The sequence below is a fragment of the Balaenoptera musculus genome, chromosome 13, assembly GCF_009873245.2.
Source record: "Balaenoptera musculus isolate JJ_BM4_2016_0621 chromosome 13, mBalMus1.pri.v3, whole genome shotgun sequence".
Taxonomy (NCBI): domain Eukaryota; kingdom Metazoa; phylum Chordata; class Mammalia; order Artiodactyla; family Balaenopteridae; genus Balaenoptera; species Balaenoptera musculus.
In genome coordinates, this window is record NC_045797.1 from 88,412,047 (window position 1) to 88,429,744 (window position 17,698).

Genomic DNA, 17,698 nt, shown 5'->3' on the forward strand with positions numbered 1-17,698 from the left:
TCCCGCCACAGAACTAATCCTATTCTACATTATATTTGAAGCCACACTAATCCCCACTCTTATTATCATTACTCGCTGAGGTAACCAAACAGAACGACTTAATGCAGGACTCTACTTCCTATTCTATACACTAATCGGATCCCTCCCATTACTAGTAGCACTAACATATTTGCAGAGCACAACAGGATCCTTAAACTTCCTACTATTACAATACTGAGCTCAACCACTGCCCGCTTCCTGATCCAACACCCTCATATGACTAGCCTCTATAATGGCCTTTTTAGTAAAAATACCCCTCTACGGACTACACCTTTGACTACCCGAGGCACACGTAGAAGCCCCTGTCGCAGGCTCCGTAGTCCTTGCAGCCGTACTACTAAAACTCGGGCGCTACGGCATGCTACGGATCACATCCATGCTCAAACCCTTGACGGAACACATAGCATACCCCTTCCTCATACTCTCCCTATAAGGAATAATCATAACTAGCTCTATCTGTCTACGTCAAACAGACCTAAAATCACTTATTGCGTACTCCTCAGTCAGCCACATACACTGCTCTGAGGCGGCCAGCGGTCCTTGGGGAGGTGCCCAGGGCAGAGGTGCCCGGCAAGGAACCCAGGCCTCGATCCAGCCACCTGTGTGGCGCTGAATCCCACCAGCAACCTCACGGTCGAGCGTGGCTGGTGAGACAGAGCTCCACCGAGCTCTGGGTGAAGTCCCGCCCCACAGGACCTGTGGGGACACTGATGCTTTGTCGCGAGTCGCTGTTTGGGGGTGACCGTGATACAGGAATAGATAACGAATACCGCTATTTGGCCGTGGGTGCAGCTGAACGCCAGGGAGCAGGGGTGGGGTTGGAGCGGGGAGCAGGCTGTGCCGCATGGAGAAAGGAGACATTGAGAGACACTGAGAGAACAGGAAGACACTGAGAGAACAGGAAGACACCACACATTCAGTTGTCAAATTCGGAGCATTTACTTTTCTTTTTCCTGAAATCTGGGTTTGCAGCAAAGCAAAATTGTTCCTACTTTTACAGAAGCATTGATCTAAGCTGAGGATTCTTTTCCATATAGAAATTAAAAGGAAGGTAGTCATCTAAGACCTCACTACCACTGTTTGTACTTAACTGTTGTTAACATTTAAAGATCTCGTTTCATACTTTGCACAAAGCCAAGAGCAATTCTGAGTAATAATTACATAACGAACATTTTGTCTACACTACAAATAATAAAACTTTAGTTCTTCAGAAATAATACCCAGAAACACTTTTTTTTTTCTCTTTTTCGCCTAAGCATGCACCATTCTCTAAGATCCAGAAAAGGAGCCTTTACCGGGGCCCCCGCACTCCTGCTTGGGGACCACGCGGCGGGCAGAGCCTCCCGCCCGCGGTGGCAGCCGGCAACCGCCCGCCGACCCCGGAGCAGCGGGGCCCCCGCTACACGTGCTCCTTGTCGAACTCACAGAGGAAGGGCATGGTGAGGTGGCAGGCCACGTCGTTCCAGCCCCCGGAGGCCTCCAGTTCCACGCAGTCCTCCTCGTCGTAGGCGTTGTTGGGCTCCCCGCTGCGCCACTTGCTGAAGGTCTGCATGGGCGAGCGGTCCGCGTAGACGAAGGCGCCCTCCCGCTCCAGGTCGTTGATGCCGATGAAGACGCGGGCCAGGCCGGCCTGCGCCACGTAGGCGGCCAGCAGCCCGTTGGCGGCCTCGTCCTTGGGCATGCCCAGCGTGCCGCCCCGGCCCTGGCAGGCCAGCTGTGCGTCCACGTACCGCTTCTCCTCCTTCACCAGCAGGTAGATCTTCTGCTCCGTCTCGCGCACGCCGGCGACGGCTGCGGGGACGGGGCTGGAGGGTGAGCGCTCGCGGGTCCCCGGCAAGCCCGGGGCGCCAGCCCAGCACGCGTGCCCGGGGAGCAGACCCAGGGCCGCTCTGCCTCCGGGCGGGGGTCCAGGGGACACGGGAGCAGGGACGCCCCGAGAAGCACGTACCGTGTTTGATGAACTTCAGCTCCGCTGTGATCTGGGCGACCTGGTTGTCCGTCTCCCCGACGGCCTTCCTCAGCTGGCCGCACTCACACGGGATGCCTGCGGAGACCGCGCCCGGCGTGTGATGGGACTGACCCAGAGGGGGGCTCAGAGAAGGAGGGGGCGCCCCCTCCCCAGAATGCTAGGTGATTCAACAGACACGAAGGCCTTGGAGGAGACCACGCCCGGCGTGTGATGGGACTGACCCAGAGGCGGGCTCAGAGAAGGAGGGGACACCCCCTCCCCAGGATGCTAAGGGATTCAACAGACACGAAGGCCTTGGAGGAGACCACGCCCGGCGTGTGATGGGACTGACCCAGAGGCGGGCTCAGAGAAGGAGGGGGTACCCCGGGGTACCCCTCCCCAACATGCTAAGGGATTCAACAGACACGAAGGCCTTGGAGGAGACCACGCCCGGCGTGTGATGGGACCGACCCAGAGGCGGGCTCAGAGAAGGAGGGGGCGCCCCTCCCCGACATGCTAAGGGATTCAACAGACACGAAGGCCTTGGAGGAGACCACGCCCGGCGTGTGATGGGACTGACCCAGAGGCAGGCTCAGAGAAGGAGGGGGTACCCCCTCCCCAGAGTGCTAGGTGATTCAACAGACACGAAGGCCTTTGACCTGCAATGGAGACTTCAGACTTGACCCTAAGGGCAAGGAGCAGCGGAAGGGTTTTCACAGGGGCGCCAAGGTCGGATTCCCGTTTCGCAATCTCGCTCTGGTCGCCGTAGGAGGAGATCAGTGGCGGGATGGCGGCGAGACGGGGGGGCGAGAGCAGGCGGCTAGGACAGTCGCCTCGGGGAGACTGCGGGCAGTGACGGCGCGGGAGGAGAGGCGACAAGACGTTTGAGGCCGGTGGTGGGGCTGGACCCGTGGGGTGATACTCAGTCACCCGGCGTGGCTGCCCTGCCTCAGCTTAGGTGCTTCCTCCTGGGCCCTCGGGGGGCCCTGACCTTCCTGCCGCGACGAGCCGCGCGTGCGCAGGAACCTTCTCAGAGTGCCACGCGGCCGTCACAGCGTTTGGGGGGCCCGTCGCCCATGGTGGCGCTGCTGGCTTCGGCTTCTGCACCGGACCAGGAGGGGCCGCCGGCTCCCGCGCACGCTCTGCTCCGACTCTGTGAGCACAGGGGCAGGACCTCTCGCCTCTTCCGGAGAAACTCCATCGTGTGAAGCTCTCCGCCTGCCTTTCCAGTCTGGACACACTCTTTGGTGTTGGCCCGTCTTCCAAACTCTCAGCCCCCCTCTGCTACTTAGAACCCAAACACTCCCCAACACGCGGGCACCTGGAACGATGCTGGTGTGATTGGATTTTTTTTTTTTTAATGGAACTTTTTCTGAGATACACGTTGTCTTTGAGTTCGCTGAGGTTTGAGGCACTGATGTTTGCTGGAGAGATGGAACCGGCATCAACCTGACAGGTCCCCTCAGCTCGCAGGAAGGGCCTACCCAAGGGGCTCAGACACTGTATCTTCCCCCTCAATCTAGTATCTGTGAAGCGTCTCCTGTGGTCACACGTGGTGGGGACGAGGACCAGAAGGTCCAGACCCATTGGCGTTTCAGTAACGGGGCTGAGAGGCCACAAGAGCCTGAGTGATGGTGGCGGGAACAGGACACAAACAGACCTGGGGGACAGTCCGGCGGGGGATGGGGGACACTGCGCATAGACAGCCTGAACCTGGCGGGGATGGGGTTGAGTGACATCACGGTGGAGGTGCGTGCTGGGCAGGTGGGCGGGGGGCAGGTGCAGCCGAACCCGGGGGAGCAGGGGTGGGGTTGGAGCGGGGAGCAGGCTGTGCCACATGGAGAAAGAAGAAAGGGCAGCAGGCAGAGCTCCTCTGAGAAGAGAGGAAGAAGCGGGGCAACAGGGCGGCAGGCAGGGAGGACAGGGGCTGCCCGCGGCCCGGTCTCCTGGCACCAGGGAGGGACGGCCGGCAGGGAAGTTGGTTAAGTCCACTGAGCTAGGCCGGGGTCCACGGTGACAGGAGGGTCGTGGGGAGTCAGCTGCAAGGACACCCAGAATGAGGAACGTGAACCAGAAAGTACGGGCGCGCTTCTCAGAGAAGCTGGTGGTCAGGAGAAGGGGGTCCTGACGCTCCCAGAGACGCAGTAGGAAAGGAGGAAAGTGCGCTTTAGGACGTGTGTATCTAAGCCGGATCGTGATGAGGTATGATAATACACAGTGGGCGCGCAGACCACAGCCCTGAACGGGAATGAAGACATTCAGGTAGCAGGAAAGCAAATATTGAAATAGTCCACAGGAGGGTGCGATACACGAGGAAGGCGTGTCAGTTACACGTGCTTTTTCCAGCCTCTTAAGTTTTATGTCATGATTTATACTTTTTAAAAGTGCAATTTTAATACATTTCTAAAAAATCCTTCGACCCTTTATGCCATACCTGGTTCTCCATTAGGGCCAGGGGGTCCTATGTCACCAGAATCTCCTTTTTCACCTGGAAAAGAGAAGCAAGACCAAAGTCACGAAGCAGGGGTGGGGGCGTGTCCCCTGAGTTCAAAACGTCCACGTAACAATGTTCTTTCCTCCATGTGCGGTGCCCTGCGCTTTCTCCCAGACCCTCCTTCTGCGGTGAACTGTAGGCAGGAATGGTCTGAGGACGACTGACTCTTCAGGCTCTGTTTATGTGACGTGGAACATCCACATGTCACGGGACTTCAGAGATTACCAGATGAGCATCCTTTAAGTCAATTCTGGAAAACCCAGCCTGTTTCCTAGAACACGCTGTCATCTCGGAAATCCTTAACACCCAGCGCCAGGTCTCCCCACGTCCCACATCACAGCAAGAAAATTCAGGTAGAACAGGTAACGTCAGAGACGGATGGACCTTAGAGGTTACCTCATCCAAACAGAGTCAAGATGAGATCGGTCCTCCCTGTGCCTCTCTGAGAGGCAGCAAGGTGTCCCAGGGGCACAGCCACCAGGACACCTGGGCGCCCGCCTTCCGTGGACAGGACAGACGGCTCAGCCACTCTGCCCCTCCGTTTCTTCCAACTTATGAAACAAAGGGATAGGAGAAAATCGTGGCAACAAAGCTTTCTAGCTGCTCTAAAATCAGACAATGGATATTTATTTTAAAATCACAGGAAGATTCCTAAAGCACTACCTTTCTGCCCCCTGAGAGAACTTAAGCTTCTCAGCTGACCTGGGACAGTGAAGGGGCAGCGACTTCTACATCCTTGGAGAGTCATGTTCCGTTTGATGGGGATGGAGAGAGCTCGGCAGTCTCCATCCAAGTGATTCCTTTTTTTTCTTTTATCAACATCAGGAGTTTGAAAATGACTCAAGGATCATCTTGACAAGGACCCAGGATGGCAGTCTCAGGGATGGAGCAGATCAGGTGAGCTAAGCCCAGTAAGGGCCTTCTTGGCAAGTTGTCCCCTGGTGAGACTCTGACATTTACCCAGAGCACATGCTGTATGTTAAAAGCACACACATCCCTACTTGTAGCCAGTATCCACTGCGTCCTTCACAGCAGCTAAAAGGTGGAAACAACCCCAGTGGCCATCAGCAGATGAAGGGATAAATAAAATGTGGTCCATCCATGCAACAGAATATTATCCCGCCTTATAAAGGAAGGAAATTCTGACACCTGCTACAACATAGATGAACCATGGAAACATTATACCGAGTGAAATAAGACACAAAAGGACAAATACTGTATGGTTCCATTTATATGAAATATCTAAACAGGCAAGTTCATAGAGACAGAAAGCAGATTAGAGGCTGCTAGAGGCTGCAGGGGTGTGGGGCGTTATTACCTCATGAGGACAGAGTCTCTCTCTGGGGGAATGAAAACATTTTGGAAATGTATAGTGGTGGTGGTTCTACAACATTGCAATCGTGCTTAGTGTCACTGAATTGTACACTGAAAATAGTTAAAGTGACAAATTTTATGTTACAAATATTTTACCACAATTTTTTAAAGCTTTTTCAAAGCACCCGCATCCCTCTCTACACCATGCATATCGATCTGTGTGCTCTGTAATGAATCCACGGGGCAGGTGTTTCCCACGGATTTGCCGGGAGGAGACACGCAGCTCGCCGAGCTGGCCCCACCCTTCGTCTCGGCCCTGGCTGAGGGACCCTTCCCACCAGGGACGGGCTGGGCCGGGGGAGGTCCGTGCCATCTATCAGAACTGACCACCTGGACCCACTCACAGCTCAAAGCCCCAGGCAGGGGGATGGGGCACAGGACTGCGGGCTCCGCGCTGGGCAGAGCAGACGACAGCCAAACTCCCTCCCAGCCCCAAGCCCCCCGGCCTCCGTCTCCTGCTGCCAGCACCCATGACAGGACCTGGGGGAGCCCTTCACGGGGCTGGGGGGCCTCGCCTCCTTCACCCCGAGCCCTCTGGGGTCCAGCACGGGCGCAGGACGAGCCAGGGGCTCAGAGAACGTTTGCTGACTGAGTGCGGAATGGGGGGCGGGGGGCGCGGAAGAGCCGGGCGATGCTGAGCGACCCCTGAACTGCCCTGGGGACAGTCTCCCGAGCTGCCCACCCTCCAGGGTGGTGCAGGTCAAACGGGGTCGCGTGGGCACTGGCGCTGCCTCCACGCCGCTGTCACCCTCCCGCCCGCCGTGCTCGCGGGGAGCCACCCCCCAGCCTCAGAGGGTCTGAGTCACCCGAGCCGCAGGAGGACGGACGGTGTGTCGGGAGCCCGGTCCTTCCGCTGCTTGACTGGGCTCCTGATTGTCCCCCAGGCAGCACGGGGACCCCGAGGGGCAGGGGGCGCCCCCACCTGCTGGCACCCAGTCAAGTCTGATCGATCCCAGAACGCAAACGCTGGCACAGAGCTTATCGCGCATAAAGCGCACAAAATAAACACGACCACCAGCTGCTCCCTACGCGCCCGGGCGGTGAGCCTGCGAGGGGACGTGAGCGGAGGTGTGCCGGAAGTACCTTTAGAACCAATGGGACCAATCTTTCCATGGCGCCCCACGCCGCCTTTCTGTCCTTTGTCACCCACGTCTCCTGTGGAAAGCAATGAGATCACAGTTGGTCGAGGCACAGGTAATGCAGTACACCTCCTGTGTGTCACCCCACGTGAACACGCACGCACACACACACACACACGGAGACCGGACACGTTACAACTCTTGTTTAACCTCTCCAAGGTCGTGTATCCGACTGACCCCAGAAGGTTCTACATGTCACCTGCTGATGTATTTCCCAAAGGAAGACACACCTCCCCTGAAGTCACACACACTGCAGAACAGAGGAGGCCACGCGGTACATCCCCATGTCCTCAACTCAACCAAGCGCCTTAGACTGAGCACTTCCGGCCAGCAAGCAAGTCCTAGTTCTGTGATGTTCCCACAACTCAGGCCAGGTCGAGGTCAGAGGACAGAACACAGGCTGAGGGGTGAACCACAGCAGAAATGCAGACGCCCCACCCAAAGCCGGCTTACGTCCGCACAAGGGTGAAGTGTCTGGCACAGAGCACGCGCACATATGTTCTCTTATTTGGTTACAGGAGGGATTCATCGCGCAGATGGGGTTCACGGGGGCTAAGCGCTTGCCCGGGTCAAGTACCTGGTCCCGCCACGAGGTGACTCCTGCCCCGGACACCGTGTACGGTGCGTGACGCTGGGGACACAGGAGTGACAGGGCTCAGAGTCTGCGGGGGGTCGGGGAGACAAGCGGCCGGTGGTAACTCACACCGCTAGTACTGTAACAGGAGGTGCCCAGGGCTCTGAGGAGGCCTCCGGGAGCTGGGGAGAAGAGAGCCACCAGCCAGGACCGTGTCACCATGCCTCTGGTCACACGTGTACAAGGCCTGGACAGGGGCGAGACTGGCACCAGCTGGAGGCGGCCCAGGGAAGCGGTGTCGGGAGGGGAGGGAGAAATTCCCAGACTTGAGAAACGTCTGGGAGGCAGAAACGACCACGTCTGAATGACCAGCGTGAGGGAGGGTCAGGGTGAAGGGGACAGTGGTGCCCAAGCCTCTGGCCTGGTCGTTGGTGGGTAGGGGTGCCTGTCCCCGGAGGGCAGGAGGGAGAAGGGGCAAGAAGACGGCACCCTGAGGTCGAAATGCCCGGGACGAGCGAGGAGAGGTGTCCGGCAGGCCTGCGGGGACCGCGTCTGGGGTGGGGATGGAGCCCGGGGGCCCCGTGTGCACAGACCTGCACCAGGGGGCCCAGCGAGAAGGCGCCCCGTGGGAAGAGCAGGCCGGGGACCCTGGAGCGCCGCACCGAGGAAGGCGAGCCGCTGGTCTGACGGGGGAGGCGAGAGAGGGAGGGAGGTGCCAACAACTGTCAGAAGAAGCCCAGAGAAGTCGCAGGACGAGGACGGGGACGACCCGGAGGGTCTCAGAGGCTGGGGCGGGAGGTGAGGAAGCAGGACCCCGGGTGCAGACGGCTCCTGCAGGGCTGGGCGGGACGGGGAGCGCCGGGCTCGCTGGGGCAGCTGCGGTCGGGTACCGGCTCCGCCATCCGGGCCAGCCCTGCCCTCCCCTCTCAGCCACCCTGACAGCCCGGCCCTGCTTCAGTCTCCTGACTGGTCCTTCCAGGGTCGAGGAATAGATAGCCTTTCTGTGTCGCGTTATGACAGCATTTCAACCTGATTAATTCTCTAACAGGAAAACGGCAGAGCAGTGAGAGGGAAAAGATAACAGGAAAAAAACAGTTTTCCATCAGTCAGCCAGTCAGTCAATCAACTGCACTCACCCTACTGGTAATCCAGAAAAAGAAGTAGCGCTGAAATCATTGACAAGCACTGCCTTGCAGTGATACATGCCAAAATATTTACCAAATAAGTATTTATTTAGTAAATACTCCACTCTGAGGATGTGGTAAGGGGCTTTACTTTATCGCCGGAGGAGGAACAGGATATCCAGCTCCTGGGCCAGACGGGACCACAGAGGCCCCTGAGGCTCTAAGTGCACCCCCCCAGCGCAGCCGTCCTGAGGCAGCTCCAGCCGTAGAAAAGTGTTCCTTCAGTGACTTGCAGGAACTCGAAAGCTGCCGCCTGCTCCATGCACCCAGCAGTTCTGGTTTTGCAGCCAGAGAGGTGCACCACCCACGGACAGTCCTTCAAGCGTCTGAACTGTTTTCCCCTGAGGTCTTCCCCTCAGCTTCCCCGGCCTGCCTTTGCTCCCACACGGGCGCATCATGCCCCCAGGCAGGCCTGACCGCTGTCCCCGCCTGCTGTGGACCGACGTGCCCCCCAGATTCACAGGCTGAAGCCCTGACCCCCACGTGATGCATCTGGAGGGGGTCAGGGTTAGAGGAGGTCATGGGGGCGGGATGCGTCCCCCGATGAGAGGATGAACAGCCTGGAATCCTCCCTCCCCACCATCTGTGGACACAGCCAGAAGTCGGCCGTCTGCAGGCCAGGAAGAGGGTCCTCCCCAGACCCCAACCGTGCAGACAGCCTGCTCTGGGACCCCTGCCCCCAGAACCGTGAGAAATCAGAGTCAGGGGTTTAAGCCCCCCTGTCTGTGGTGTTTGGCTATGGCCCCCGAGCCACTTGTCCGGACCCTCGAGCCCATTAGTGTGGTCTGAGCCCAAAGATGACCGCAGACTCTCTGCTCAGCCTTCTGCAAAGTGTCCCAGAGAAAAGCCCGCGTCCCTGGAACGCACGCTCGGCTACTGCTGTCGTTCCAGGGCCCCTGGCCGCCATCCTCCTTCCGAACACCTTTCCTTCAAAAGGCCAGCGTTCCCGTCCCTAACTCTCCGTCGTGCCCCTCCTGAGGTCCTGGGGTCAACGTGAGCCCTGGGGAAGCTGGGCTGAGCAGGATAAGTGTCGAGACGACCTCCGTGTTCATGCTTTTCTTACTTTCACATCTCGCCAAATCATGGGGTGGTTTGGCTTGTTTTCACGCTGTCTCAGAAGGGTCTGCTGGGACACTTGCTGTGGCATCCTTACGGGGACGTGCAGACCTGATAAACTGGATTAAGCTCGGGCTCCATCGGGCCGTCCCACGAAGACAGTGCCCAGAGCGGGAGGAGGTCTCGGAGACCCCCAACCCAACCCTATCTTCAGACAGGAAGGCAGAGACACAGAGTCCGAGGGATTTGCACCTACAGTAATGAGTTGGGTGGATGGTTCCCAGCATGTGGATCCCACTGAACTCCCACTGGAGGGGGGCAGGGTCGCCAGAGTCTGGAGAGTGGCCTCCTGCCCGGGGAACACGCCTCCTCGTTCAGAAGACCCGCAGAGGAGCCTTGTCCACGTTTTAATGGGCAGATTGGGGCAGATTGGGTGTGAGTGCAAACCAATCACCTGAAGACTCTGCTGTTTGCTAAGATTCCACCTAGAAAAGGTGAGAACGGAGTGTGGGCCTCCTACCAACCTTGGGGTCACTTCTCCCCGAGACCCCTCCCCGCAGAGGGGAACTCAAAACAACGCCTGCCCACCCCTCTGCTCCCACCCAGACGGCTCCTGCCGCCCCAAGCGGACAGGCAGCGGGTAAGGAGGCTCGGAGGAGCACCCTGGAGGGGAAACACCTGCGATCAAAAACTGGTAAAGTGCTGCCCCCTCACCCCCCGACCCCGCACAAAATCTCTCCGCTTAGCAGACGATTAATTCATGATTCATTGCACCTGCCGAAGGATGCAGTCAGGCTCTAGCACACACCCTGCTGTGGTAAATAGGTCATAACCTGAGGGTGACTGGAGAGCCTCTGGCTTTCAGCCCATCTCCCAATTGCACAGCCGAACTTTACCACTAATCCAAGGTTGCTGCTGACACGTGGCACCTGCCCCCAGCAGGTACTGAGCCCAGCTCCTGCCCTTGGAGGAGTGTGGGACGCGGCCCCTGCCATAGGGGGCTCCGAGAAACCAGGCACACGTACAGAAAATCAATCGGATGCCAGCAGCTCACGGGGCAGGGGGATGGGGGCAGGCAGTGAGCCCAAGCCCAAGGTGGGGAACGAAGGCGCTGCAGGTCTGCAAACCTCAGGGTGGGAGTCCCCCGGGGGCTCGTCACCACGGACGGCTGGGCCCGCCCCGGGGGGATTCCACAGGTCCGGGTGGGGCATCCCCGTCGAGCTCCCAAGTGCTGCGGGTGCCGCTGCTTCCAGGACCGGGCTTGGAGACCCCTGCGGTTTGCGATGTGAGAGGGCTGGAGCCGCAGGAGGTCACCCGTGCAGGCCAAGGCTGGGGGTCAGGCAGCCCCAGGTCTGTGGCCCAGCTCTAGCTTCGAGGCTGAATCTCTCTGTGCCTCAGTTTTCTCTCTGCAAAGTGGTGTCCTGTAATAACAGCTTGTCTGAGACTCCGGGCCCGCAGCGCCGTGTGCACAAGGCTTAGAGCTCGGGCCCTGGGGCCCAGCCGATCCGCCCCCTGTCATTCGGCTGTGCTATCTCTGTGCATTTCTGACCTACATAATGGGGCTAATAATAGCCATAACAGAGCCATCTCACTGCGCGCTGAGGGAAACGCGAGCACCGTCGGGAAGGGCATCTGGCACGTAGCAGGTGGACGTAAGTGTTGGCCACTATAACTGTCATTTGGAGGCAGACCCTCCAAGCTGGGAAGCTGCTTCCTCAGGAGCGATCCATGTCCCCCACGACCCCCTGGATCTGCACAAGCATGCAGAGCCTCAGGCCCCACCAGCTCAAGCACCAAATTCTGCATTTTAACACATCCCTGGGTGATTCCAGGGGCCCCAAAGCTGGAGCAGGACTGGACCAGACCCCGCGGGCAGCCCTCTTTGGAGGTTGGTTGAGATTCCATGGTAACCCACTGCTTGCTGCTGCCCGGAGCAAACTGGAGTTAGCAATAGAGGTGCTTGCAATCTGGGGCAGTTGTGCTCGTTTTTCCAACTTCCAGAGATAAATTAGAATACTTCCAGGTACACTGTGTGCCAGGAAGGCGTGTCCACATGTACTGATGGATTTCAACCTCACAGTGTTATTGCCATTACCACCTCGTATGGGCTGAATTGTGTGTCCTCCAAAGTTCCTATGTTGAAGCCCTAACCCCCAATGTGACCATATTTGGAGATGGCCTTTCAAGAGGTAATTAAGGTTACATGGGGTCAGAAAGGTGAGGGCCTAATCCGACAGGAGTGGTGTCCCTGTAAGAAGAGGAAGACACACCCAGAGAGCCACACACAGAGGAAAGCCCTCGTGAGGACACAGGGAGAAGGCGGCCATCTGCGCCCCACGGGGAGAGGCCTCAGGGAAACCAGCCCTGCAGACACCATGGTCTCTGACTTCCAGCCTCCAGGGCTGAGAGAATAAACATCTGCCATGTTTGTTGCGGCAGCCCCAGCTGACTGGTACACTTTCCCTCTGCCCCAGAAGAAGAGAAACTGGCATCAGAGGGGTGGTGCCACCCACCACCAGTCATGCAGCTAGTACGACTGGTGTCCAGTGACCCAGGGCACAGCCTGCAATCGGGCAGCCCAGGCCCAGGTCCCAGCCCTCCACCCGCGCAGCCCCGGGTGAGTCTCAGTCCTCGGGGCCTCGGGTTCCTCACCTGCAAAGTGGCATTACCCCTCAGGTCGCTGAGCATGGGACATCGGCCCAGGTCTCCTGGCCACATCCAGGGCCCCGAGCCCTCACCTCGGCTGTGGGGCAGCGGCCTGGTCTCCACACACCCAGCCACAAGCCAAGGCTGCACTTCCAGGGCCGGGCCTGAGGGCATGCTGCAGGCTCGTGGGAGACAAACGACCCTCCCCGGGGCCCAGAAGGTGGGAAATAGGAAACCAGAGAGAGCAGAGCCGACACCCAGCCTCCCATGGTGCCGGCTCACCTGTGAGGAACCGCTCAGGGGCCAGGCCTCACCTGTCCCTGCTCAGCCCTGCACCCTCGGGGCCCACGGCCCAGGCCCTCGGACCGGAGGAGACCTGGTTCGCAACGCCCCCTGATGACCTCACAAGAGGGCCTCTGTGCAGAAGGCTAGGCGCTGGGGGCAGCTGCGCCTGATGCAGACGGCCACCCCCGCCAGCACGGCCAGCGCCCCACCATGCACGGCTCCCAGCCGTCAGTCCTGCCCAAGAGGGGGGTCAGAGTAACAACAGCCACCACCTGTGGGTGCCTGCTGGTGCTGGGCAACGCGTGCACACACACACGTGTACACACATATATACACACGTAATATATACACACGCATATACATGCATGCACGTATACGTGCATTCACATACATATACACACATATACATGCATGCACGTATACATGCATTCGCATATACACATGCACATATACACACATTCACATACATATACACACATACACACATATACACACATGCACATATACACACATTCACACACATATACACACATACATATATACACACATGCACATACACATGCATTCACATACACACATACACATACAGTATACACACACATGCACATATACACACATTCATATACATGCATACATACATACATTCACATACATATACACATACACACATATACACACATTCACATACATATACACGCATTCACACACATACACAGACATACATATATACACAATGCACATACACACGCATTCACATACATACACACATATACATATACACACATATACACACGCACATATACACGCAATCACACACATATACACACATACATATATACACACATGCACATGCATTCACATACATATACGCACGTATATACACACATGCACATACACATGCATTCACATACATATACACATACAGTATATACACACATGCACATATACACACATTCACACACACATACATGCAAATCTACACACATTCACACACATATACACACATGCGCATCTACACACATTCACACACATATACACATACATATATACACATGCACATACACATGCATTCACATACATACACATACATATACACACATTCACATACATATACATGCACACATACATGCATTCACACATACATGCATTCACATACACACACACATATACACACGTTCACATACATATATACACATACATACATACGCATATGCACACATATACATATGTGCGTCCATACATATGCACACATGCATTCCAAATATGCACATACATATACATATATACATACACGTGCATATACATATACACACGCACACACATCCACATTCACACATACATGCACACATACTCACAAGCAGCATGTTCAAACATGCAAACGCACACCAAGCAAACCTTTCACCCTCACAGCACTCGGGCTGAAAGCTGGAAGCAGGAGCCTACAGCAGGCCCTGCACACAAGGTCAAGGGTGTCCCTGTAAGAAGAGGAAGACACACCCAGAGAGCCACACACAGAGGAAAGGCCCCTGCACACAAGGTCAAGGGTGCGGGCTGCCGTTCCTAATAGGAATATTCTACCTCTGGGGTGTGCTGGAGAAGAAGAAAAAGAAGAACCATCGAGTTCCCCGAGATGCCCACACACGCTCTACTTGAGGGCAGCCCAAGGTCGTCTGCGATGCTGACTTGCTTTAACTCGCAGACACCCCTTGGAAAGCGGCAGGAAAGCAGTGTGGCTGCCAGCCCAGCGGGACTGGGTCTGAACAAGAGCCCTGCTGACTTCATCCCGCCTCCTCTTGCTTCTCCAAATGACAAGAAGCTGTTTGCAAAGACCGAACAAATCTCCCCACCCTGCTGGTGTGGGATGATTGGAAACGCACCAGACGCACTCAGATCCGGTCCCTTTAAGTCTCCAGAGCTGGCGGTGGCGGCTCCCCAGGGAGCTGTGGCCGCGGTGCCAGCCCTTCCCATCCCGTCCCGCTTGCGAGAAGTGTGCTAGCGCACATGTGTCCTCGGGACATGCACGAGGGACGGGGGCAGCGCGCAGCGCGCTGCTAATTCTTATTAATTTTAATGAAGATCTCACAGCGTCCTCTGAAGAGGAGACAAGGCAGAAAGAGCACTTGGCACAGCTTCCTCAGCGACTTTTAACGGAGATAATGTGCACATTACAGAGCCCAGAAAGCCCGTCCTGACGTAGGGTCGCCCTCCCCCATCGCAGGCCAGGTGGGTCCCCAGCTTCTGCGCCCAGGGCCCCGGCGGCCTCTTAGCTACGTGTCTGGGGACTAGGAGCCTTGAAAGCTGGGACGACACGCTTTTAGCAGGTCGTGTCAGCAAAGCCAGCTCCGTGCTGTGTGCACACAGCGTGCACTCTGGCAGTGTGGGGACAGCTCTCATTTCAATAAAGGACAACGGACAGCGACAGACAGCGGGGGCTCTGCCGGCCCTTGGGCTTGTCTTTGTTATTCCAGAAAAGGCAGCCGTCAGCTTTCTGGCGCTTTCTCCTACAGCTGTTTTGAGCTCTCAGCAGGGGCGCTGCTCAGTGTGCGACCAGAGGCCACCCCCCAACACAAGGCAAATCAGCGGAAGAGGAAGCCCCCCTGCAGCAGCCCCATGTCGACGCGGCTTGCACTCCGTGGAAGCTGACGTGAGAAGGGCGCCCGGTGGAGGGCGTCCGGATCCTCGCGATCAACCTGCAATCCCACCCCACGCAGCACCCGGTGATCGGCAGCCCCGGCGCCGGCCAACGGACTTGCCCCGTCTCAGGCCGCCCCCCCAACCAAAGCTGAAGCTGCATTTTAACTCCAGGCCCAGCTGGTCCCCATGGTTTGAGAAGCATCCTCAGAGCAGAGCTGTCTGCTCAGTAGGCAGCAGGGAATGAACCCAGCTTGGCGTGTGCAGAGGCCTCGGCCCGCAGACTTCTCTAGAACCTGGGGAGGAGCAGGTTAGGCCCACCTGCGGCCTCAGCCGCAGACAGGTCAGCCACAGACTTCAGAGACATCCCAAGACACTGAATGTCAAGATGTTTTACAAACAATTGATCGAGCGCCTTCCAAGGGCCAGGTCCTTGATGGGACGTGAACACCCCGGTCAGGAGCGAGGTGGTAAGTGAAGGAAAGGGTCCCGCGGGTGAAACGGAAATGTGCAAAAACCCAGGGAGATGGGACACCAGAGAGGAATTCTGGACTATCGCAGGGAATTACTCACGCTTTTTCATAAACTAGCAAGAAAGTTAGTCTTCTAACACTTTCATAAAGAATGTTACTGGTAGAAATAACCAACACCAAATAAAGCTGACGCTGGCTAAAACTACACAGGGATAAATTGTCATTAACTAAAAATTGATGGGAGAGTCCTCTCTATACAATTTAGAGCTGAAATTTTCAACCAGGTGCAAATAATGACACTCTCAGAAGAGCTCAGGATGGCAGAGGCGAGAGTTGGGAAGATGTGAGGTAGGTAAAAAATAAAACGTTAAAACTGTTCAAGGAGGACTTCCCTGGGGGCGCAGTGGTTAAGAATCCGTCTGCCAACGCAGGGGACACGGGTTCAAGCCCTGGTCCGGGAAGATGCCACGTGCCACAGAGCAACTAAGGCCGTGCGCCACAACTACTGAGCCTGCGCTCTAGAGCCCGCAAGCCACAACTACTGAGCCCGTGTGCTGCAACTATGGAAGCCCGCACGCCTAGACCCCGTGCTCCACAACAAGAGAAGCCACCACAATGAGAAGCCTGCGCACCACAATGAAGAGTAGCCCCTGCTCGGCGCAACTAGAGAAAAGTCCACGCGCAGCAGCAAAGACCCAATGCAGCCAAAAAATAAATAAATAAATAAAATTGATTCTTAAAAAAAGAAACTGTTCAAGGAGTCCATGAAAATTCACAGGGGAAAAATAATTCCGGTGAAAATAATTTCTAAACAATGAAAATCAAGTGTGAATGATGTAAGTGCACTCCATAAACACAACTGAGGATTTAAGTTGGCTTAACGTAGTGCCTGGGGAAATATCAACACAGTCTCGAGTGGAAATAACCATTTTTGAAAGGTCCCAGGTGACTGTGAAGGGGCCCTCGTGAAAGGGCCGCTGTCTGGGATGAGCGAGGCCCCCCTCAGGTTCAGTGCCGGTGGGCGTGGGGCTGGAACAGCTCGGAAGTGGGAACAAGGCAGCTGCCCGAGGGCCCACCGTGCGCCAGGCTTGCTGTTCCCAAGTTCCCAGCTTTCATCCTTTAATAAGCAATAGGGACTGATAGCGACCACGTTATTATTTTGCCTTCACGGGCTGGAAGCGCAGGTGTGAAGCCAGCACAGCTGGTAAGCGGCACGGCTGGCCTTGAGCGGGGCAGCCCCGCCCACACCCTGCCCTTCCCGCCCCGGAGCCCTCATCCCAGGAACCCCTTTCAGAAGCCTCTGGACAGGTACCCAGGTCCAGCCCACTGCCGTTCTTCGTAGAAGCCAAGCTGAGGCAGAAACCAGGCGAGTCTCCCCAGCCCCCCGCCCTGCAGCGGTCACTGCTCTCCGTGGGGGACCGGGCCCCCGGGCAGTAGCTGCAATCCGCTAAGAGCAGGGCACTGCTGGGAAGGCCTCCACGAAAGCAGGATGCAGGAGGATGGGAAGGGGGCCGGGAGAATGCCGCATCCCGGCGGGAGAGCGGTTCCAGTGAGGAGCCTTGGGGCGTCCTGGAGCTGAGGTCGTCTCCCAGCACACCTGGGGCCCCGAGCACGGCCCGCCTCGAGCTTCGCCACACTGCACCTGCGCTAGCGCTTCTGAGGTTGGCCGCAGCTCTCAGTTTCCGGGCTCCGACGAGCCCAGGTGCAGCCATGCTGACCCCGTGAGTGTGTGGGAGACCGCCAGAGCTCACAAACCCTCACCTGGGCCTCCAGGTGAGCCTACATCGCCAACAGGCCAGGGCCACGCCCACAGCAACCTTTCAAAATACCTGTTAACATCAAAAGTATAGTTCAT

General features: G+C 56.9%; 1 protein-coding gene across 5 annotated transcripts in view; it reads right to left on the reverse strand.

The window, feature by feature from the left end:
* Nucleotides 1–954: 954 nt before the first annotated feature.
* Nucleotides 955–17,698, reverse strand: part of COLEC11 (collectin subfamily member 11) — a 31,832-nt gene continuing 15,088 nt past the window's right edge. For 4 of the 5 annotated variants that reach the window (XM_036873271.1, XM_036873268.1, XM_036873269.1 and 1 more), the window contains exons 4-7: nucleotides 6,939–7,010; nucleotides 4,422–4,475; nucleotides 1,988–2,083; nucleotides 955–1,830 (exon numbers count right to left, since the gene is read on the reverse strand). In XM_036873271.1, the coding sequence (XP_036729166.1) occupies nucleotides 1,439–1,830; nucleotides 1,988–2,083; nucleotides 4,422–4,475; nucleotides 6,939–7,010 (614 nt within the window). In that variant the 3' untranslated portion in view covers nucleotides 955–1,438. The remainder of the gene's footprint in view (nucleotides 1,831–1,987; nucleotides 2,084–4,421; nucleotides 4,476–6,938; nucleotides 7,011–17,698) is intronic. The other variant, XM_036873270.1, reaches the window with a different exon arrangement.